The sequence below is a fragment of the Xenopus tropicalis genome, chromosome 1, assembly GCF_000004195.4.
Source record: "Xenopus tropicalis strain Nigerian chromosome 1, UCB_Xtro_10.0, whole genome shotgun sequence".
Classification (NCBI taxonomy): Eukaryota; Metazoa; Chordata; class Amphibia; order Anura; family Pipidae; genus Xenopus; species Xenopus tropicalis.
Genome location: NC_030677.2, coordinates 151447999 through 151471844, shown reverse-complemented (window position 1 = coordinate 151471844; position 23846 = coordinate 151447999). Strand labels below are relative to the sequence as shown.

At 39.9% G+C, this 23846-nt stretch overlaps 2 protein-coding genes across 9 annotated transcripts in view; one reads left to right on the top strand and one right to left on the bottom strand.

Annotated features, from left to right (window-relative positions):
• bicdl1 (BICD family like cargo adaptor 1) overlaps window positions 1-14076 on the bottom strand; it is a 43389-nt gene extending 29313 nt beyond the window's left edge. For 2 of the 3 annotated variants that reach the window (XR_004222626.1, XM_031901601.1), the window contains exons 1-2: window positions 12814-14076; window positions 7158-7373 (exon numbers count right to left, since the gene is read on the bottom strand). Coding sequence is in view for 2 of the 3 variants with exons in the window: in XM_031901601.1 (XP_031757461.1) it covers window positions 7158-7373; window positions 12814-13131 (534 nt within the window). In the remaining variant the exon portion in view is untranslated. 3 annotated transcript variants of the gene reach the window in all.
• A 153-nt stretch (window positions 14077-14229) lies between these two features.
• Window positions 14230-23846, top strand: part of cit (citron rho-interacting serine/threonine kinase) — a 70718-nt gene continuing 61101 nt past the window's right edge. For 3 of the 6 annotated variants that reach the window (XM_031895838.1, XM_031895834.1, XM_031895833.1), the window contains exons 1-4: window positions 18723-18820; window positions 20538-20685; window positions 21304-21479; window positions 22473-22574. In XM_031895838.1, the coding sequence (XP_031751698.1) occupies window positions 18725-18820; window positions 20538-20685; window positions 21304-21479; window positions 22473-22574 (522 nt within the window). In that variant the 5' untranslated portion in view covers window positions 18723-18724. 6 annotated transcript variants of the gene reach the window in all.

The window sequence follows — 23846 nt, the reverse complement described above, 5'->3', positions numbered from 1 at the left end:
GACCAAAGGTGGCCATACACATAGCAATTTCAATCTTTCCCACCCTCCACTGACGTTCAGGGCTGAATAGTCAGATATGGAGGTAGAAACAATAGAAATTTTACCTCCTTCTGCCGATTCAGCCCTGAACGAAGATTTTGCTCAGGCAGACTGATGTCCGAGGCCTTTTGTGATATCTGTCACCTCATCGAGCCACCATACACGCACCGAATATTGAACGAAACAAGGTTTTGTACGCAGGGTTGGACTGGGGGGTGAAGGGTCCACCAGGGCTCCTGCCTCAGGGGCCCTTCAGGTGCCCATGCCGCCGCACCCCCCTCCCGCAGGGGCCCCCCTAACCCCCCTCACAAGGCGTCCACCCCCTGAGTGGGAGGAACAGTCGGGCAGGGGGAGCGTCGGCAAGGGTTGGGTCTGGGCCGCCGGGGCCCACCGGGATTTTTCCCGGTGTCCCGGCAGCCCAGTACGACCCTGTTTGTACGATATTCAGTGCGTGCACGGCCAGCTTAAGAGTTAAGTCTAATGTGACAATGCCTAATCTAGTAATGACGTGGCGAGACACTGAAGAGATCACACACTTTTAAAACTTTACTCTAATTATACTAGGATAACAGCCTGTAGTACAATGCATCACAACATCCAGTTTTGCAGAGCGCTAATAAGAGTAATTAACAAGACCTGAATCTTTTTTCCCTGATACAAAAATTAAAAAGGTAGCAGCTGCTGGAGCAGTATCTACCTGAAGCTGTTTATTTACTATCACTTCTTACAGCACCAACTTCCTACAGCACGTTACTGGAACTTCTAACACAATTAAGTATGCGCTAAAGGAAAGCCCTCAATGCAAGTGGATAAGAGAGGAATGCTCCAATTTTCATTACAATATCATTCAACAATTACCATCCAATAAAACACAAAGTTCCTTATTTAGATATTTACAGAAAAGCAATGCAAAAATCAGAAAACAAGAACTGGCTGACAATGGAGTGGGTTCCAATAACATTGCTTTTTGGCACAGTTGATGTCTGTGTAGTGCACAGTATTCCACTCTCCGACCGTTGGAATGGAATCCCCCCTTCCCAGGAAAGAGCTGCTACAATGTCTCCTATCCTTCCTCCTATTGCAACAGCAAACATCCCCCTCAGAACTGGGCTCCTCTGTCTCCCCAAATTGTTCAGTAGTGTTTAGAAAATGAGTAGTGGAAAGGCATGTTTGCATAATACTGCATTTACAGCTTTTTAATCAAAATAAATGACCTCCATGGAATTTACAAGTGCCAAAACTAATTCCATTAAGTAGCTCTGAGCCCTTGGTCAGTAAATGCATTCATTAATCCTCTGTCATTAACAATGGAAGCTTTGTGGCAATCAAGGTGATAACATGCAAGGAAAATCCCATGTCTCTCGTTCAACCCAGTTTGTAAAATGTTAAGGAGTCTACATTAGATCACCTAAAACAATCTCGCTACTGTATATAATATTTAAAATACACTGAAACCTAAATTTGACAGTTTCCCCTCATTTCACACCGTTTATTGTTTGTTGTCCCACCAATATATAATGCATATAACAGGTTGGCACATTTGAGGCAACGTACAAGCAGTTACAAGTACCCATTTAGACTGTAAGCTCTTTGAGCAGGACCATGCCCCTACTAACACTATGCAAAGGCTACAAAGTGTGTCAGCTTCATTGTTTGAAGTGATCTTACTGGCATAAAATGCAGGTACAACAATGTGTCATGAAATGCTTAGGGCCACAATATATCATAAAATTGTGGGGGCTACTGTGTGTCTCTCCTGGTGCACTTTGCATATCTGATCCTGCCATTCCAAAAAGGTGTGTTTTTGTAAAATGGGCAAAGTATTTGGCGAAGCGTCCACAAAGTGGGTGTGTCCAAAACACATCATCACATCTCTCTTTCTTAAATGTTGGAAAGTAAGCATCTGCCAGTCAGAGTATGCTTCATTAGCCCTCTATAGAGTGGGCCCCAAACTCTAGTCATGCCACTGCTGCGGGAGATGCCTGTCAAGGAACAGATATCCAGGAAACAACAGATCGTTTTTTCTCTGCTGGTGTGTTTAGACCTTTGGATTAAAATTTAGCTTAGATTTTTTCAAACTCTGTGGGGTTATCCAAAAACCAAACTCTTCATTATTTCTTTTCTTCAATGGCAACAAATGTAACAGGCCATAAAATTAATCCTTTTTGGAGGCAAAACAATCCTATTGGGTTTAAGCAATGTTTAAATGATTTTTCAGTAGACTTTTATGAAAGGTATGGAGATCGAAATTACAGAAAGATCCCTTTTCTTGGAATACCCCAGGTCCAAAGCATTCTGGATAACAGGTCTCATACCTGTACAAATATATTTTAGGCACCCCAGAACAGGTTGCTGAACTGTCATAGCCTTACGTGACTGACTGCCATGCATTATGCTTGTGTGTTAAAAGTGCTACAGAAAACACTACCAGAAGGTAGCTGTATTTGCTAATTCTCCTCCCTTTTTGTATTTTCTTTTAATAAAAAATTGTTAGTTACAAAAAAAAGTGCTACAGAAAACAATTGGTGTCATGCGCTATAATGCTTTAGGCATACAAAAAATAACACAACAAAGTGGGGAGCAGTCTTTGGCCCATGGTGCATCATAAACAGCTGCAAAATCCTTCACCCCTGAATCTCTGGTTTGTGAAACAAATTCTATTATACAGAGAGAGTAAGTGTGCACATCCTTTACTCAATGCTCAGTATTTTTCCAACCTAAAATTCACTGAAAGTTTAGCTGCTCAGTACAATCTCTGTTCAGCGGAAAGGAATGCTGCACAGTGGTACGATGGCCACAGCTTCATAACAATGCTCGTGTTCAGTTTAAAGCAGACTTTATTTTATGTACTGTATGTGTGTATGTATATGTAAATAATCAGTATGTATATATTAAAGTATCGTAGTAAACCTGCACCAAAGATTCAAAAAATTCAGGAAAATTACTGGTACCTAAAGTTTTTCTTTTTAATTTTTACATACATTCTTAACCAATGCCCTTTTTTATTTGTACTCTATAGTATGCCTACTGCTTATGGTCAGGGACAGGGTAATTATCAAATAGCTCATAAAGAGCAATCTATAGTCACAGCAATGGTTGCCCTCTAGTCTTTAAGTTTATTTGGCCATCTGAAGGTCTCTCATGTAAATGCATTAGTAATGATTTTCGTTTGACCACAGGTTTACAGATTCTTATCTACAGAGATGGCTGATTTCACAATTAGAATAAAAACTTTATGCATACAAAAGTAGATGTCCTGTTGTCGAACAAAAAAGGCACTCTGAACCTTAATGGCGGGCATAGGCGCTGTCGAACCGAGGACCACATCAATGAGCCATTGTGGTCCCTGATCCGACTGAAAAACAAACCTGTTTGATCAAGATCTGGCCAATTTAAGCCAGATATTGGTCTGGTGAGCCTGTTGAGGGTGCCCATACATGGGCAGATAAGCTGCCGAATCGGTTTGAAGAACTCCAATCTGCAGCTGCCTGTGTACAGCCATCTTTAGTCACTATTCAAGATAATGCCGCATAAAAATGCCTTGAGAAGAAAAAGCACCAGTAAATGTTTGGATGAATACAGTGCAGGTGATTTTCTTTTATAAAGACTCCTTCTACACATGAGAACAGAGTATAAAAGTTTAAAGGAGAAACCTGGCATCAGAATATTTTGGCTAGTGATTTGTATCAGAAAATCATCTACATATGTACATGTACATAGGTACATAAGATTAAAACCCATCCTAATCACACCAACAAACACTAAAGTAATACACGTACGAAACCTAGTTTGCATAGATTTTTGGACTGTGTGTGGGCTCCAAATTTTTGTACCATGGCGATTGCTCATTTAGTCGCTCAGACAGGTTAGGATATTTGGGTCGGATAACGATAAAATCTGTGCATGTATTGTGTATCTGACGATATCCTTGGGGGACCTACAATGGAAGTCACTTTCGTAGGATTGGTGGCTGCCAACTATTTTCTTTTCAGAACATCCTCGGATTTGTTTTTAAGGGCTTTATCCTACAATTTCAGCCTGAATGTTAGTTTCAGATCCTTGCATTTAAACGTACAACCGATATCCAAATGTTCATCCGAAGAATACTAAAATCTAAATGTGTATGGCCACCTATAGCCACACAGTAGGGTAACTGTGACAATTACATTAGCTTGTGAGTCACCAAAGTCTCATCTAAAAGCAGGTGAATCCTTGCTCACTCTGCGACCGCTTGCCAAACCCAGGGAAACAGAGGGTGACCCTCAGCTATTTGTTATTTTATTTTTAATATCCTTCCCCCCACAAAAAAAACAACCAGACGACCAGACAGAACAAGAATCGCAATGACTATTTTACACTAAATCATTTTGTGGTCAGATCTGAGAGATTATACAGAAAACTGACCGCCCAAAATCTTACCTAGCACAACAGCTAAGGAATTCCTAACATAATTATAGGGATATGGACACCTTATAAAACCTGATTTCCTGGGGTTGACAAATTACACAAAACAAAGGATTTCCAGCAGTACAGCCACCTAAACTTCCAGATGCAACTCACTAAAGAGGCTTAGAGGGGGGTTATTTCAACCTTATATATAGTGATGTCTAAGTAGTCTTTATGATTAATTAATGAACACTACAATAAAAACCTTCTACTGTATACAGTAATATCATTAGACAGTGATCCCCACCAAAAGAAACTTCAGGGGTGAGTGAAGTCAATGCATGACCTGTTGGTTATAAGGTTATTTTAAGCTTTCAGATGGAATCGGAATACTTGAATGGAACAGAATCTAATCTCAGTAGGTGGTTATCACTTGGGTATGCAGGCATCAGGGTTTCTGAGGAATACCCATCTACAACACTATAGATAAATATCTGACTCGTCAATGGAGATTCAATGAAGCAATGGATTTTACTCTCAGAGTAATTCACACCCCATGCCTTAAACATATCTTCATATCCTTCATTTAATTTATTTTTGTTATATAATTCCCACCCCCAAAATAAAGCAACCTTGTCAGTAAGGGAGCCGAAAATTCACGCAAGCCTTAAACAGTTAAACAATTACAAATAAACAAAGCAAAATCTGTTGGCATGCCAGAACTCCTTGGCACAGTCAAGCCTGAATCCTATTAGTTCACTGGCTGCCTTTCAGATTTAGGGTAGCTTTATTCTTTTGTCTATATATAGACTGGCTTGTGACTTGATACAGTCTTATAGAAACTGATCAATCATTAGTGACAAGTTGAAAAAATTAATTTATATCTTACAAGAAATAGCCTTTTTTAAATAAATAATTTTAAACTCAGTATATGTGTTTTATACAATACATCTAAAGCAAATAGTCAGCCATAATATTTTCTTTGTATGTGCAATTCTAATAAAAGAATTTCCACCTGCAGGTTTCTTAGGTTTATTTTAGCTGCCAGTTGAATATTTGATTACAATATGGCTACAATGCAGGCCAGTTCCAAAGACTTTCAAGTGGTGCTTATTATCATATAATTTATTGTGCAGACAAATGAAACTGTGCTTAATGCACTTATCCCTGCTTCAGTGAAGCTAGTGTAACCCCTTTTTGGCTATAATTATTCAAAATGTCCAGCTAGGATAGAGAATGGGGTATGTGTGACTCTCTTTCCACAGGATGAGCCTTCATAAAGTGGAAGCAACTACACAGAGGGTGTTGTGTAAATGCAGGTTAAGCAGTGAAGTATGGTGTCCACCGGTTTATTCTGTGTCCCTAAGCTAAGGCAAGTAAGCCTGTAGGAGACTATTCCTTGACTCTCCTCTCATGGGTGCAGCAGGAAAGCTGCTCTCTCGATTCACTGTCTGACTCACTTTCCTAGAAAGTGCTCTGATATTATTTAACCAGTTCTTTCTTTACCTTGTTCACGGGGTCCCTGCTCCCTGACTTCATTAAGGATGCTTGTCCCCTTAGGGCCTAAACTTCTGGGCCTTGTGGATCCCAAGCTTCCTGGAGACATCCATTTAGGTTAGATGCTGCAGGCCAAGAAGGAAGAACCACCCCTTTCCTAACACTATATTAAAGTGTGGTAGGGTGTGGTCTAGCCTTGGGCCAATAAAAAGGTATATGTTAATACCAAAGATACAGTAATCCTTGCCTAGTGAGAAAGGAAAGGTAGAGTCATAGGGACATATTAACCCTATGGGTCTCTACACTAGGTTCTTAACCTTGTGCACCCATCTACTGCCAAGTTTCCTAAGGCCAAATAATATGCCAGTATGTAGTTGGAGTGTGGGGGAAAACTGGAGCACCTGAGGGAAAGCAACATGAACAAACTACAACAGTAGTTTGGAGGTCTACTTGACCACTTCAGCTTTTACAAATGTAGAAAAACCTCTGCAACAGGCCAAGAGGGTATCATAAGACCAGAATTTTAGCCCTAACAGACTATCTTCAAAATGCTGACACCTACAAGCCACTGGTTAGGGATCACAGCATCTTTTTCCAACTAAATACCTATAATCTGACAGAGAAAGAAACAACTTCTACCTACTGATAATAGATGTAGCATTGCAGGTTTGTTTGTGGGCTGATCCGATAGTTAGTGGGGATCAACTGATATCCAGACAATTATTTTTAGAACTAGACATACTGTTCCAGCAGCAAATAAAGTGAAATAAATTGTACAACACATATGAGTGGGTATTTGCCCACAGGAATAAATGACAGAGGATGTTTTTTGAAGTATCATGCAAGAGCTGTGCTTTGTGATACACATAAGCACAGTAAACAGGAAATGTTTTAACTAGACCTGCTTCACCATCAAACCCACACAAGTTGGATATAAATAAGATTGCCAGTACTATTCAGAAATTGCCTCTCATCAATGTACTATATATTAGTTAATGAAAGCAAAAAAAAAAATGTTATCAAAAGGGTACAACAGCAAACAGGCAAATGGAACCTGTACAGAACTTTGTATAATACAGTTTGAGCATTACAATACAATCAGCCTGTGTGAGGCCAGCTTCAGGACTGATTGGTCATCCCTGACATTTACCCCAAAGCAGAGGCGAAAAGAGTGAAAATGTAAACTTGAAAGAATCCCCAGGGTAGTAAAGCTCAAGTGCAACATTAGTACTCACCCTGCTAAGCTGTTCCAAGAGTCTTTGGTTTTGTTCTGACAGTTCCTGGACAACAGATAATTTCTCCCGGTCTGCTTCTCTTAAATTCACCTGCTGCTTCTCCAGCTCCTCCTGTAGCAGCTTCACATCACTCTCCAGTTCTGACACCCTTCCTTCCCACTCTCCCTCACGATTCTCCAGTTTGCGCTTTAATTCATGTTTCTCTTGTTCCAGATGCTGGAAAGAAACAGTAAAACATATAGATTGATCACAAATCCCTCCACTAAATTGACTGCACCTGAAATTTGATTCATAGCCGTCAGTTTGTGTTAACTATTCCCAGAACACATTCTTTAGAGATAGTATGAAAAACAATGGACCAATTTACAAAATTACACTACTATTTCTTTAAAAATGAAATGGCAGTAACGTTATCAGCAGACCAATCAGAGTTAACTGCTGATTACAAGCTGGTAAGCAATTTGTGTGGGGATACTCAAATTTTGTGAAACTGGAAAAAAAATAAACTGCAGAATGACAGGAGTCTCATCTGCTATTCCAAGGATATTAAAAAGGGATATTTAAAAGGCAAAATAATCATATTAGTCAATTTAACTATATGGCTATTGAAATGAGATGAGAGCCTATTTTTATGATCGAGGATTTGAAACGCATGACTGCATTTTCCTGACAGACATTCTTAAAAAAAATCATTCTTATGTTCCCAGGATGCTTACTCATTCATTCCTAGCAAACAGTCAATAGCAAACATTGAGTCCTGGTAATTAAACATAGGCAGTTGCTGTACACACCAGAAACTGTCTACATAAAGGGCTGTATTTATATATAGGCCCCAAGGATTTGTGCCTAGGGCAACAGTTTAAGGAGAGCGGCCCTCAGGTGCCTATATAATAGATTACATTTTTTAATAATAATAAAAAAAAATTCCCTAGCCACCACTAAACACTTGCAGTGCAAATTCAGTGGCAGAGGGGTATCAGGCGCATTGTAGTGCATTCCGGAAGTGGTGTCACCAGGAGCGTTTCTAGCCCTAATGCTGCCTGAGGCGGCTTTCAAGATGCTGTCCCCCTCGGACCCACGCACTTACCTTTTGAGCGCCAGAGGGGGGCTGCATCACTAGCGCAGGGAGTGCCATTGAACTCCCTGCACTAGAAGCGACAAATTTCTGGTTTAAAAAAAATTAAATTTGTCTTTGGTTATTAATAATATATAAATCAAAGACAGCAATATTACATGCTTCTCTTACTGAATGAAACTATGTAAACTGTCATTATTGATTATGTTTAATAAAAAAGAAGTTACAAAAAAAAAAAAAAAAAATTCGGATCCTAAAGTTACAAGGAGTGACTTTTTGCTGCACTGGTAACTTGCAGGGTGCTGCCACCTGAGGAAAGTTTTTCTACTGGCTTCATGGCAGCAGCGCCCCTGAACATTATCACTAGAAGTTGCATCACTCACACCCATACGCACGTGCAGTTTGTAAGCAGGAGGGGCGCACTTAGGTGCAATGGCTAGGGTAGCACAAGACCTAAATACGGTACCGACTACTAGTGGTCTTGCATCTAGAGTATATTGTACTTTACAGAAGGAAAGTCACCATAAGTATAATGTAAGTATTGGTTTTCTAAAAGAAATCTTCAACTGGTCAGGTCGTTTTAAATGATTTTATTTGTGCAGTCCTCAGGCATTTAATTTAAACTGCTGCCTGGTTTTCAGTCAGTCTGTCCTTAGAATCAATGGCAGCATCTTAAATTACAGATAAAATGTTTAAATTTCCCTTTTCCTCCTCTTTCACTTTACACATGCCATGTATTCATTGACCATGTACATGGCACGCCTAATACTTCCACAGCATAGTCCAGATTTGTGACTCTTTTGTGTCCATGACATTCTTCTGAAAGCAGTGCTACAAGTGCCTAGTATTTGGTGACAAATATACATCATATATATAAGTTAGTGAGTGCGCATTGAAAACTAGGGGAAGTCAGGGAAAAGTGGTATGTGCCCAGCATCCCGCAACCGCTGCACCCTAGGCATGTGCCTCTTTTGTTAACCCCTAGTTCTGGCCCTGGTCAATTTGCCTGTACTATATACCACTAAAATTGTTATACACGGTGAGCAACACTCAAGGTAGACCGATTCAACATGACTACTGACCACTGCTATTTTCTGGAGAAATGCTACTTGGTACCACAATGGTATATCAAGTAACTTTTCATCCCTGTGGATTATACTGAGATGGAAATGCATCTACACCTGACCTCAAAACAATGTATGGCTTCAGTGGGCTATATAGTAAGATTGAGGACCATATTTGTGGCATATCACTCTGTGTGATTCAAGATGATTTTTTCTGGACACATAAGGTATGGTTATGTGTTGAACTCTAACAACCACATACTAATTTTGTTTTGACTTGAATGAGTTTGTTATCATCTATAGCGTCAGGTTAACTTTTCCACACAAAGTTCATTGGACTAAACATACTGACTGAATCTCTGATAACATGCAGTATTACCCCCAGAGTGTAGTCTTGTTTGATATGATGAAGGATGCATCATTTGTACAAATGTTACTTATGTGAATTGCATAGGTGGTTGCCTCAGCATTATTTACACAACAAAGGGAAAAGAAATATCATGGTATGCAAAATACTGTGTTTAAAATATTTATAGCAGCAATACAATACCAGTTTTAAAAATAATGGTTAACTTTACTTTGTTGCTTTTTATACTGTTTTGAAATGCACTGCACAGGACTGACTACAATTGGATACAATTTTATTTTTGATTCACATTTAATTTTGTTTTTTTTTTTATGTAACTTTGTTTGTTTACCTTTCGGTTTGTGGTGTCTCACAAGAGTGATGTCCTAATTAGGTCACTGGGGCCTCTTTTCCCATTCATAAAGAATTTAAAGGCACTGTAGATGTTTGAATTTTCACTTTTTAAAAAGGCTGGACACACATTTGAAAATTGTATGCCCTCAATTTCAACACTCATTGCAGAGTTCCAAACTCTATGGAAGCAACATCAGAACAGGAACTATATAACACAAACTTGGTATTTTTTATTGGAGAGCAGCCACACAGAAGCTTAAAAGCCAAAGCCAAGCATTGCCTGGAGTGGTGTAAAGGTCACTACACTGGGATTATGGAGCAGAGGAAACAAGTTCACTGCCATTGAAGGTGAACAGGCAGAACTCTTGTCACAGGCCCTGCTGGTTCAGGGGGCCTGGCCTGATAAGAAAGGGCAGGGCTTTCTGTAAAAAGGTTTTAGCTGGTTGGCAGTATTGGTAGACAGGCGCGTTACACAATTTATTACAGCTACTCTGAGGAAAGCTCTTCTTGCCTGAATGTGTTATGCCAGTTACAATTGCTTGTAGAAGAGGATGGGGGATAGGATTCCTTTTCATGTTTGGCCTAGGGCCTCTCTTACAGTGTAAGCAGACATTAAATTCTATAGCATACCATTATATTTATGGCAATTATGTGCTTCCTACCTTGTGGCAAATGTGGGTAGGGCCCTTTCTGTTTCAGGAGAATAATACCTACATGCACAATGTGAGCTCTGTACATAACTGGTTTGCAGAGTGGCCTACACAGAACCCCGACAGAAACCCAACCAAACAAGTGTGACATGAATTGGAATATTGACTGTGAGCTACGATAGATTACTCAACATCAGTAACCAACTGTACTAATGCTGTATTGACTAAATGGAGGAAAATCCTAATAATATTCCAAACAGCTATTGTAAAGCCTTTGCAGAAGAGTGAAGACTCTTAGAGCAGCAAAAGAATGACCAAATCCATATTAATACCCTTAGTTTTAGAACAAGATGTTGGACAGCAGGTGTCTACAGCCCTAACATATACTGCTTAGAGTACATAGTACACTATGGGACATAATTATCAACAGGGCAACAAACAATTTAACAAAGTTTGCTATAACAAAACGTTAAAGTTCTATATAGGCTAAAAGAGCTGTAAAATGCGCTTTCCTGGCCATGAGTTGTTACACTTGTAACAAAGCAATCACACAACAGGAAGGCTACTATGTTTTGCAAACATTATGCCATCTGAAGGACATTTATTAACTATACAATGAGAGTGGGAGAGGGCTACAGGCAAAGCCTAGGCTACAATAGATGCATTCAGTCAAATAGTTAAATATGATGTGTTTTAGTGTTGTGTTTTTGTGCTAATAAAAAAAACACAGTGCTTAATAATACACCAGATGTAGACCTGTATGTTAGTGCATTAAGATTCAGTTTAATTAGCAGCTGGTAAGAAAAGTATTTCAACTTGCTGCAGCTTCTGGTGACCAGACATCTTCCCTTTTGGCTACCTTCTGCTTTTCCACTCATAATTCAGCATTTAAATGTCAATTTTAATTGGAAGCAATTGATAAATTCATTGGAAGCTAACTTATTTATGTTACCTTGATTACTTAAATTAAATGTAGTTTATTGCAAACACTAATTCCCTTTGTCATCACATATTTTGAATGTCTATGACAATTCAGTAGGTCTTTCCTCTCCTACTCACCCCCAGCACCCCCTTTTCATTTTGGAAATTATCTAGGCCTATATTGAGGAGGCAGCCAGGTGAATATTACCCATAAGAGAAGAATGGAAGAGCAACTGTTATAAAATTATATTAGGAAAGTATCTCCTGATAAAGGCTCTGATTGCCTCAGTAATATTCTTACATTTTTGAGACTGCACAGTGCTGTGACTGCTTAAAAAGATATTGTGGTTTAGATCTCACTCAAAGCATATTTTTTACCAGGACCAACTCCTTGTAAATTTCTGTGAAAGCTCAGCCAGCAATTTTCCTGCGTTATGTTGTACTTCTGGCCAAAGCCAGTCTTATTGGCTTTTTAGAAGTGTATTTATCAATGGGTGAAAGTTTAAACTCGCTATTCGATAAGTACACTTAAAAACGCAAAGGAAAGAATAGAATGTGGGTGAATTTTTTACATATTAAGCCAGTGATCCCCAACCAGTAGCTTGTGAGCAACATGTTGCTCACCAACCCCTTGGATGTTGGCCTCAAAGCAGGTGTTTATTTTTCGATTACTTGGCTTGGAGGCAAGTTTTGGTGGCATAAAACCCAGTGTAAAGCCAAACAGAGCCTTCTTTAGGCTGCCAGTCCACATAGGCTCTTCCAAATAGCCAATCATAGCCCTTATTTGGCCCCATCAGGCACCTTTTTCATGCTTGTGTTGCTCCCCAACTCTTTTTACATTTGAATGTAGCCCATGGGTAAAAAAAGGTTGACGATCCCTGTATAATTTAAGCTCTCAACTCACATTTTGATAAATATGCCCTATAATATGCTCACCTTTTCAGACACTGGAGATCCATGGGAAACTACGTGCCTAGCATCTTACAGACGATATCTGCTACCCTTCAATTCAGAAACACTTATCTCATGGTTTATCATGTGATAACTCTATTGAAGTCAATAGAAAAAAAAAACTGGATTTGAAATAGGAGGAAAGTTTTCATGTAATAAATCACGAGATAACTTTTTCTCATTGAACTGAATCTGGCTGTATGTCTAAAGCCCTTTACATGGGATCTTTGGGATCTTATCAGTGGTAAGTTATAGCTTATATGTAAACTGCTGTGCTATGTTTTAATGTCCTTACCTCCAGCTTGTCGGTCATCTCTCTCTGCATCTCCTCATAGCGCCTGCTCATGTCCTGATTTCTCTCTAGCAGCGCCTTTCCCAGCCTGGCTGCCAGCACCAGATCCTTCTCCTTCTGCCTTATGATGCACAGAAGTTCCGACTGTTCCCTCACCTCCGGGCCCTCAATTTCTTCAGGGTCCCCCTCTCCTTCAGCTGCCAGAAACACCAGCTCCTCATCAAACTCTAGCTCCCCCCGCCCCAAAGCTGCCTGATCTCCCCGCTCCGAGGAGGCTGCAGGGCGGCTGCTGTCTGACAGGAAGCTGATAGGAAGCTCCATGGGGCGCTGTCCGGAGCCAATGGTGCTGAAGCGGGGAGCTTCGGACTGTGCTACCTTCACACACCAAGCCCAGGGCCCCGGCACCCAGCGTGAAAGCCTACGCAGCCAGCCGAAACACCTCCGCTAAACAGCACTGTTTATAGCATGGCTTTACCGCCCCAGCCAATTCTACCATGTGCTGCTGCTGCCAAGCCCGTACAACTGCAACCCCGCTAAGCACAACCTGTCACCAAATCCAGCCCCCCCTCCCTACACTGTGGAAGCAAAATCCCTCTAACCAAGGTACGACTTATATGTCATGAAACACAGCAGCTGGCTCAGGACTCGTACAATCCCGGTGAGCCGGCTAAAGGGCCTTACACTGGCTCAGTGCTTAAGTGGGGGATTAGCAGCTGTCTGACATCCACCACAAGCGTTACCTGCCCAAACACCCTCAGTGGCACAGAAGAACGCCAGGCTGGGTGTAACGCAAGCCAGTCTGGAAATCTGCCCACAGATCCCCCCATGTGTCGGATACTCACCCCTCCCGAAGTGATGACTGGGTCCCTAAAACTGTCACGGCCCCTAGCCAACCCGCGACAACTGCCCCAGCCTACACGTACAGATTGTAACACTGCCCCACGGCATCAATGTACTATGTACAAACACATGCAAACAGCCGCACTGCCGCTAAACCAACTACGCAAAGGCAAGCACCCCCGCGCTACCGGCTACAGTGACTGATTGGATATGTCTTCTATCAACCCCCCGCAAAGCCTCACAGACCCCAACCCCCTCCCCCCGCTCCCCGTACTAGTGAGCTTAATATGAGTGGGTCCGGCCCCGAAGGCCCCGGGCTGCGCTGCTCTCTCCTCGCCCCTCAGCGCTCAGCTCCCCCTCACCCATCTCTGCAAGGACCCTAGGAATGCGTGCGCACACTGCGTGACGTCACAAGCACCGGTCTTGTTGGGCGCCGGGATTGGATGAAATATCTTGCACGATGAGAGTAGGAGCTCCTTATCCCACCCTCCGTTCCAGGCTGGAGCTCAAACCCCTAAGGTTAACTTATGGGGAGACTGCTGCTTGGGAGGAAATAGAACTACGTGTTGGACAAGTCAGAAAAAGATGTTCAACTAAAACGCACACATCAGAGAATTCACTAGAATCATTTAGGATTTCTCAGATATTCCAGTCATAATTTTAGCACCTGCAGACCCATACGGTAAGGCGTCCTCTAGAAATAAATGTACTTTTTAGGAAGTAGATAATAGTATTTTTTGTGTAAGATGAACTACAGTCTAGTTAGATGACTACAAAAATAATAATAATTTTAACATCATCCAATTAAATTTCTCTTCGAATAAAGAAATTATTGGGGAAAATAATTTTACAATTTTCCCTTCAAAGCCAGTTTGGCATGGGTTACCTCTGAGATCGAACAAGGTTACAGACATTGCTGTAGGAGAGATTCTGTTCCAAGAATATCTTGGGAAGATACTGACCTTAACATAAGGCTTTCAAGAGTATCTAGAAAAGCAAATATTATTTTCCACCAAATTTAAATGAGATTCCGGCTGCATCTATGGAAGCTCTACAGTTTGGGAACTGCTGCTGAAAGATCTGCACGTTTTCTGCACAATCGAAGTGTGTGTGTGCGTCTACACACACACGTATAATTTAGTATTTGCCTGGACCCAAAAACCAGGCTGAGTTTGTAGTTTATACAATGTATGCACAACACAACTATCTATGGCAACAAAAGTAACAAGTACAATTGCATCAGTAAGATAAAGAAAGCTCCAGTTGTTACTGTGGCACTAAAAGTCCTATGAGTATGACACTGGCACAAAAAATGGTTAAATGACACTGATAAACCGAGGTTGATCTCACACACATTTCTTTACTAATGATACCTTACTAGCAGATAAGGGTCTGTGTATATAACACGCAACAAGCGATTACTATGTATTAAAATACTCCAGATGGCGCAATACAGTCATTATCTGCTGACGTAATTCAGAAACTACGAAAAGCGTTATTTTGCTCATTTTTCTTTTGGGCAATTCGTTCTAAGGAAGATATTAGGAAGGGGCAGCCTGCAGCCATGGAGCTGCGTTAGGCAGGAGGAACCAGTCCCAGCGGCAGGGAGCTGTACAGTGCGCTACAGTGTGTTGGGCGTGAGGCGTTTCCGACATGTTTGCGGAAGTGAAGTCAGAGTACACGGTTTGTTTTTGAATTTAATGGCGGTAAGAAGGATATAAGGTAAGCAGAGCATACGGCGTTAATTTATGTGATAAAGAGTGTGAGAGAATAGTCGCTGCTTTCTAACTGGCACAGCTTTATTTATGCGAGATTACGATTTTAGTCGTCTTTTGTTGGAGCACACGCTAGGGACTTGGCGGACTCGTCTGCCCGTGTCAGTGCGGAGCTGCCGCATTTGGGATATTTATGCCCGTGTCAGTGCGGAGCTGCCGCATTTGGGATATTTATGCCCGTGTCAGTGCTTCTTGCTGTCCGTGGGTACGGCCTGCTATTCTCTCATGTACCCGAGTCTGCCTCTGTTTACCTGCCAGTGTAGGTATAACACTGCAGACAGGGATATTACGAATATAGGTGATAAATTGCACTTGTCCAGATACCCTTACTAACCAATCACCAGTTAGTTTAGACAGCATATTTAATGTTAGAAAATGAAAGCAAAATGTGCAATTGATTACTATGGACTATTTAACACCTACCTTTCTAAATCAGCCCTGTCTCATAAATTCATTCATGTCTGCCTCCTAATCTTTCAGTCTGTATAAGTGAGCTACATAGTAGCAGCTACTTGTCACAACTACTAAATGACAGAAAATACCCTGCCCTAGACACTACTGAGAATTGCCTTTGTTGAAACACACATAGAGACAATTATCAGTAAATGATTGTCATTGTCTTTTTCTGTAGCCATTACAAGTAGCTGCTTCTAGTAGTTCTGTGTCTTCACCCTAAGGGCTCTGGCACACGGGGAGATTAGTCGCCCACAACAAATCTCCCTGTTCGTGGGCGACTAATTTCCCCAAAGTTGCCATCCCCACCGGCGAAAATGTAAGTCGCCAGTGGGATGGCGCACGCGGCGGCGCGATTTCGGCAAATCGCCGAAAATGCCTCACGAGGCAACTTTGGCGATTTGCGTGTGCGGTCCCACCGGCGACTTACATTTTCGCTGGTGGGATGGCAATTTGGGGAGATTAGTCGCCCGCGAACAGGGAGATTTGTTCCGGGCGACTAATCTCCCCGTGTGCCAGAGCCCTAATAGTATACCAGGCTGCTGTTGGGGGCTGCTGTGAAATGCAATTGTTGCTTTCAGTTAGGGGACACGGCTGAGAGTAAATGTTGCTAGTTCTGCCTTTGTGGAGCCTGGGCACCATTTTGCAGAATATAAATAGCAACAATCTTGGAGTGGGCTGAAAAATCGCAACCCCATAGTCATCTGAATGATATAGTTTAACTCCCACCAAACAAGTCTGGGTATAGATAGGGTATATATAATGTATGCATACTATGGTGTGTGTAATAGCCCAGCTTGACATGCATCACATGACCTGTTGATAATACTAGGTATATTGGCTGGGTGCCTCCCAAATCTTTATTATGATAAAAAAATAGTGTAAAAATTCCACCACTGGAACCCTCCGATATCTTAAGTTGTCACCAAATGTCAGTATGATCATCGCGTGGACTCCATTTCTAAAATCGAAAGAATTTAAAAGTGCAAAATAAATATGCAGTCAAGCTGTAATTTTGTACTTTTATATGTTTTCATTTAACCATATACAGAGTACCTGCATGTGACAAAGTTATGTTTTCTCCAAACACTGCTGTGTATATATCAATATATTTTCTTTGTCCATAAATTTTCTAAATGCCTGTAAATATAGTAACATTTAAGGGACATTCCTTAGTTTTTACTGGTTTTTATAGTTACAAAATATATGTATGATAAAGCCAGTATATGTCGGGAGCTGGATGATACAGCATTATGAAATGACCAAATTGGTTCTCAAAGCTTCAATGTCCAATATATGGAACTTAAAGGAATTTTTTTTTTCAAAACACATCAGTTAATAGAGCTTCTCCAGCAGAAACTGGGGCTAGCTGTATTCATTTTTCGAGGGTGCCACAGCCATGTGACCTGTGCTATGATAAACTTCAGTCACACTTTACTGCTGAGCTGCAAGTTGGAGTGATATCACCCCCTTACCAGCAGCTGATCAGCAGAACAATGGGAAGGTAGCAAGATAGCAGCTCCCATCAGATATCAGAATACCACTCAGTTAGTAAGAAATCCAAGTCCAGCTTGGGACTCCTCCAGTTACATGGGAGTAGGAGAAACAATAGGTTACCTGAAAGCAGTTCTAATGTGAGGCGCTGGCTCCTTCTGAAAGCTCAGACTCGGGCACAATGCACTGAGATGGCGCCTACGCACCAATATCAACTAAAAAAAAAAATTATTAAGGGCTATGTAGAGCAGTGATAAAACACTTTTAGGGCTCTGGCACACGGGGGAGATTAGTCGCCCGCGATTTAACTCCCTGTTCGCGGGCGACTAATCTCCCCGAGTTGCCTACCCCTGCCATCCCACCGGCGAACATGTAAGTCGCCGGCGGGATGGCAGATGCGGCGGCGCGATTTCGCGCAAATCGCCCCGCCGCGTCTGCCATCCCGCCAGCGACTTACATGTTCGCCGGTGGGATGGCAGGGGTAGGCAACTAGGGGAGATTAGTCGCCCGCGAACAGGGAGTTAAATCGCGGGCGACTAATCTCCCCCGTGTGCCAGAGCCCTTACAGTTTAAGCCCCAATTGAAGGTCCAACTTTTTGTAAGGGCCCCCCTTGAAGGTCTAACCTTTGTTTAGCTCTCCAGTGTCTCCGTTAATTCATCATAGTTGCAAGATTATCTAGGACCGCAAATAAATATTCACCCCAAATCTCACTCTCACCATCAAGCTTGGCTTTCAGGAGTATCCATAATGGCCTTCAGGCTGAGTCTGCCATTACTCCAAGTCCCCCCCATGAGGCCAGCCCCACTATTTCAGAATCACTGATGTAAAGGTTGCCTTTGAGGTGGGGTTTGAGGTAATCATACACAGTGCATGGTCCAAATGGATAGATACCATACGATGGGCTATGCACTTGCTTGGCCATCTTTTTATTGTTTGTTGTGGCCTAACACTCCAATGATCAGAAAAGTAGTGAGAAGGAGCTGCAAAGATTGGCCACTTATAGACAATACTGAGAATTGCCTCTGCTAAAACACACGTAGAGACAATTATCAGTAAATGATCAGCATTGTCTATTTTTGTAGCCATGACAAGTGCTGCTACTAGTAGCTCCATGTGTCTTCACCCTTAGGATTTTGTTTGCTGCAGCTAGTGCTCTTTGGAGATATTGAGCCACAGAATTACCTTTTTATTACCAACATCTGTGTGGTGGAATAGTATAACCTTAGGTATGACTCTAAATTCATAGCACAATTGCAGATTTGTTGCCCATGCATTACCATAGTATGTGCCAATGCATGGAACTGCACGTTAGCTCTTTCCAAAATATTTGACTGTTTTTGTCTTTTCAGAGATGCTGAAATTCAAGTTTGGAAGCCGCAGTGCTGCGGATGCCATTTCTTCTGACCCCATTACAAGCAGGGCAGCACGGCTTAACAACTTCTTTCAGGTAGTATTGGTATTTCTTTTTGGACATATAGTTTTATTAGTGCTCGAGTGCTCCCCTTTTTTTTTTAAAAATGCATGGCATATTAATGTGATAATGCCCATGAATGTGTGGTTACATGTAAAACATATTTACAACCCTATTAGACACTTTGGAGTATTTTATACAGACTCCCCCTATTTTGTCTCTTCTAATTTTACAATTTTTTAATCTTACCCCTCCTCTCTACACTTGTCCCTTTACCTGATCAACATTTTTAGCACCTTCCACTACACATAATGGTTGTTTTGTTTTTTCCAGTGTATTGGAGACCTCAGTGAGTTTAGTTGTTTAGAAGTTGTAGCCATTCACCAAAAGTGTTGTTCTATTGAAGGGACCCTTTCTTTAAGAGTTATACATCCCTCATCTCATAACCTTTAACTAAGGCAAAAAGCTTCTTAAAGAAAGATTGTACCCCTAAACAATGTAGGTCTCTATAAATATATATTGCATAAACAAGCTCCTATGTAAAACCCTGCTTCATCTAAATAAACCATTTTTCATAAAAATATACTTATTTAGTAGTATGTGCTACTGGGTATTCCTAAATGGAAAATTGCCATTTTAAAAATTAAAGGCCACCTCCTGGGATCATAGGATTCTCAGTGCACACAAACAAGTCAAGGCACACATACATGCTAGGCCCCATCAGCCAATTAATGGACAGAGTTCTGCCTTTTTGCTCCCACACTACTTCCGGTTACAGTTAGAGCTGCATTATTTCTGGTCATGTGATCTCTGAGGGAAGACACAGCCCATCACTAAATGGTGGATCAAGGGAAAGGATGTTAAAGGGCGATATATATATATATATATATATATATATATATATATATATATTCCAGTTTCTCGAGATTCTTTAATAGTCACCTATTAAAGAATCTGGACAAACTGGAATATATATATCAGTAAATATCCAACTCCTCAGTTTATGGTACCTCCGAATCCCACTCTGACTCTGATTACTCTTATAATATGCTGATATATTTTCCACGTTCATTGAAAAAACACAACATACAAGGCATTTCATCACTGGTAGAGCTCAGCAGTTTTAAAGCTATATGAACATGGTGTCTTTTGGGAACAAACCGAAGAACTACTGGCTATGAAGCTGACGCACTACTTTATGGGCCATCCAGGCCTGTCACTGCCAACATGAATGAGGGTACTGTTTAAGTTTGGGTCTGAAATATATATATATATATATAATATATATATATATATATATATCTAAGCTTATGTCATTGTGGCTTTTTTATTTTGTTTATTAAAGAAACTACAAATCTTCCTTAAACCTAAAGTTTAAACAAAAGACAAAAAATGAAATCAATAAGGTTATGACAGCTCACCTGGACTTCACACTAGTGCAACAACTACACACTGGGTTTTATTCTTACAGCAAAGTTGTACTTTATTATGTGAAATAGGACATTGTAACATACTGTTTTTTTTCGTTATAATTTACATTTATTAGTCAAGAGTCTGTACATTTTTGCCTACTCCAGGTACCCAAAATTCCCAGCAGCTGCTGGGGCTGCTTTCTTGGCCCCCCATATATATAGTGTTAATCACCCTTAAATATAAACCTAGCTTACCAGTATACTCTGTATGCTGTACGAGAGATAATAGCTAAATATTTTATTTGCACTTTAATACTGATAATGTGTTATGTTTGTTTCAGGGAAAGTCATCATGCCAGTTTCCTTTTCAACAACAATTAAATGTCCTGAGTCGAGAAGGTCTTTTAGATTCCTTATGTGCTCTTTATGAAGAATGTTGCAACCCTGCACTGATGAAGATTAAACATGTATCAAACTTTGTAAAGAAATGTAAGTCTGTATCCATTACTTATTTTCCCTCACCACTATAAACTAATGCATTTTGTAAAGAACATGTTTTCTTTAATCTTTAAGCCTCTTGATACCCATTTAATGTAGGGTAAGCAGTGGCCTGAGCATGGAGGTCAGGTCATGATCAAAAGTAAACTGAGGAGTTATATTTCATGTGGCCCCCCCCTTCAAGTCGCTGACTGACAGGTTAGAGAGATACAATGGAGGAAGTTGTTTTCTGGCTGCTACATTAGATGTCTTTTCACTCCAGACTTATAGATCGCATTTGTTGTTAACTAACTATATTGCAATTTTTATTTTGCCCAGCCGATCTACCCAGTTTTATTTTTACACTGAACTGTTGCTTTTTCAGGTTAATGTAAAATCCACCAACCTCATGTATAAGCAATAATTACTACATGTGTGTTGCAGAATTGTTTAAATGAAGTCTTAAACCCATATCTAGACACTTGGTTCTAATAGTAATGTTAATTGTTATTAATTACATACTTTTTTGGGAAATAGCTATATTTTTTCTCATTGTCGAAATAGTAGTACTTTGGAAATATATGAAATATTTGTACAATATAACTCAAATTTTGACTAATACTTTTCTAGATTCTGACACTGTTGCAGAGTTACGAGAGCTACAACCCAATGTAAAAGACTTTGAGATCAAGAATGTTGTTGGACGCGGTCATTTTGCAGAAGTGCATGTAGTTAAAGAGAAAGTGACAGGAGACATCTTTGCTATGAAAGTGATGAAGAAGAAAGCTCTCCTTGCACAAGATCAGGTATATAGCAAACTGTTTTGTGCAAAAGACTGTAAAAGGCTCATGCTTCCTTTTGAACAACTCTGGTGGTTTAATTATCGTTAATTATATCTCTTGTGTAGCAAGATCCTCCCCTATATGCTATAGGCTGATTTGGCAGCTACTGCAAATCTTCAGTTTAAAGTGATACTGACACGAAAAAACTACTTTTCAAAATATGAATATACATAAAAAGCTACCTATAGGTCGTGTTGGCGGTTTTTTCGCTGACAGGTTTGGTTTTGTAAGCAATTGTTACTTGAAGTTCCTAAACCTGACTGTTTTGCCAGCCTGACTGTCCCTTCCCAACCTGTCAGTTATAGCTTCTAATGCTAACAGACAAATATGGCTGCCCATCATAGAGGAACAGAGGATCAGACAGGTAATGTAAAAGCATCAGGCAAATAATTTTATGGCAAAATTATAAAGTTCTTGTAAAGACAATGTTATGATAGATGTAAAAAAAAAAAGATTTACTACACTAAACTTTCTGGTGTCAGTATCTCTTTAAAGCTTTCTTAAAGGGGCACTTTAAAATAGGAGCAGCTTATGGTTACTGTGTCTAAAACATCTTCTCTAAATCAAACAATGCAATAGATACCAAGAGCTTGCATGAAAAGAGAGAAGAAAAAATTCTGCTGCATCTTCCCTGAACCAAATAATATTAGACTCATACTTCTGTACACACAATTACTATAAATACAGAGCAATTATATGATTCAGCAGACATCTTTGCAAGATATTTTTAGTGTTTGGTAACAGAACATAAAGATAAATGTGAAATGGAGAAAAGCAGTGATTATATTGTTATTTGTAAAAGTAATAGTAAATTATTGCAAAGCTTTTTATTTCGGATCATTAAGGGTCAATTCACTTTTTGTATTTAAAGGTACACTTATAAGCTCTTGATGAATCTTTGTAAGGGCAAGATTTTAATTAATTTATTTTTCTACTGGGTACATGAATTTTTTATAGGTTTCTTTTTTTGAAGAAGAGAGGAATATATTAAGCCATCATAACAGTCCTTGGATTCCTCAGTTGCATTATGCATTCCAAGACAAAGAAAATTTGTATTTGGTAAGTGACTTTTGTCTGTTATGATTGAAGAGGCATAAGGGGTAACAGCACAATCTAGGAATTGTTTCAGGAAGTTCCTTTAGCCTTTTCCCTGCTATGCACCTTTCATGTTGCTGTGTCATTTTGTGATCTGTAGCAGACGACACATGGGATAGACTCTCCTGTGTGTATCTAGGAGAGTAGCCTAGGAAGAAAGCTACTAATTTTTCGTCCAGACAATGTTAAATTCTTTATTTAGTAAGAGAAGGCTGTGATAAAAACTAGAATCTAAATACATAAATATATATCCAAAACAAATAAGCCTCCTTGTAGTCTCAAAACTGCTTGCATTCATTGCTTGCTACTTCAGCTGATTCCCATCTTAACTCATGAACTTTCATATATATCATACCACTGAACCTTTATATACTCTGTATTAGTAATCTCTCATCTTTGCTCAGGCCTAAAGTAGCACATTATCTGTTTAGGGACAATAGGGGGTGCCCCAGTTCTTCATAAATGTACAGTGATACATGGACATAGAAAATGGGCTTCTAACTATATGTCACTTCTAGCAGATTTAAAGAGTTGTTATTTTTTCATTAGGGTATGAATTCATGTTTTACTCATGAGTTAATACTATGTTAAGTTAATAGAAAAGGCTTTAATATTGAATGGATGGATTTTACCATAGGTGGTATTTTTTTTCCTTTTATTATTCCATAGCTATATTTGGTGACACATTACATAGGAAAATAGTAGCTGCCTACACTTATATGGTCATCTGATTTATTGGCTTTTTATCACTTGATTGAAAATATTTAATTATCTATTAAGAGTATACTACAGTGTATACTACACTTATATGGTCATTTGATTTATCGGCTTTTTAACACTTGATTGAAAATATTTAATTATCTATTAAGAGTATATTTGTAAAATATACTCATTAGCACTTTCAGTTTTTTTTTCATATTTTATTTATATATACATGTTACTCACGAGCCACTGGTTGGGGATCACTGTTCTACATGGTCATTAAAGGGGATCTACTTTGTGGTTGCTAGTGTAATTAAGCCCTAGTACCTAGATAAATTCCATGCCCTAAACAAAAAATTAATAAAAAAAAAAAAAATCATAAAATATGAAGACCAGGTACAAATTTTTACTTTATTTGATAGTAAATCTTGTTTTTATTCAACCAGGAATTCAATCAGGAATTCAAGAATAACTACCTGGTTTGGGGGCACTGACAGCAACATCCAAGGGGTTGGTGAGCAACAGGTCGCTCAT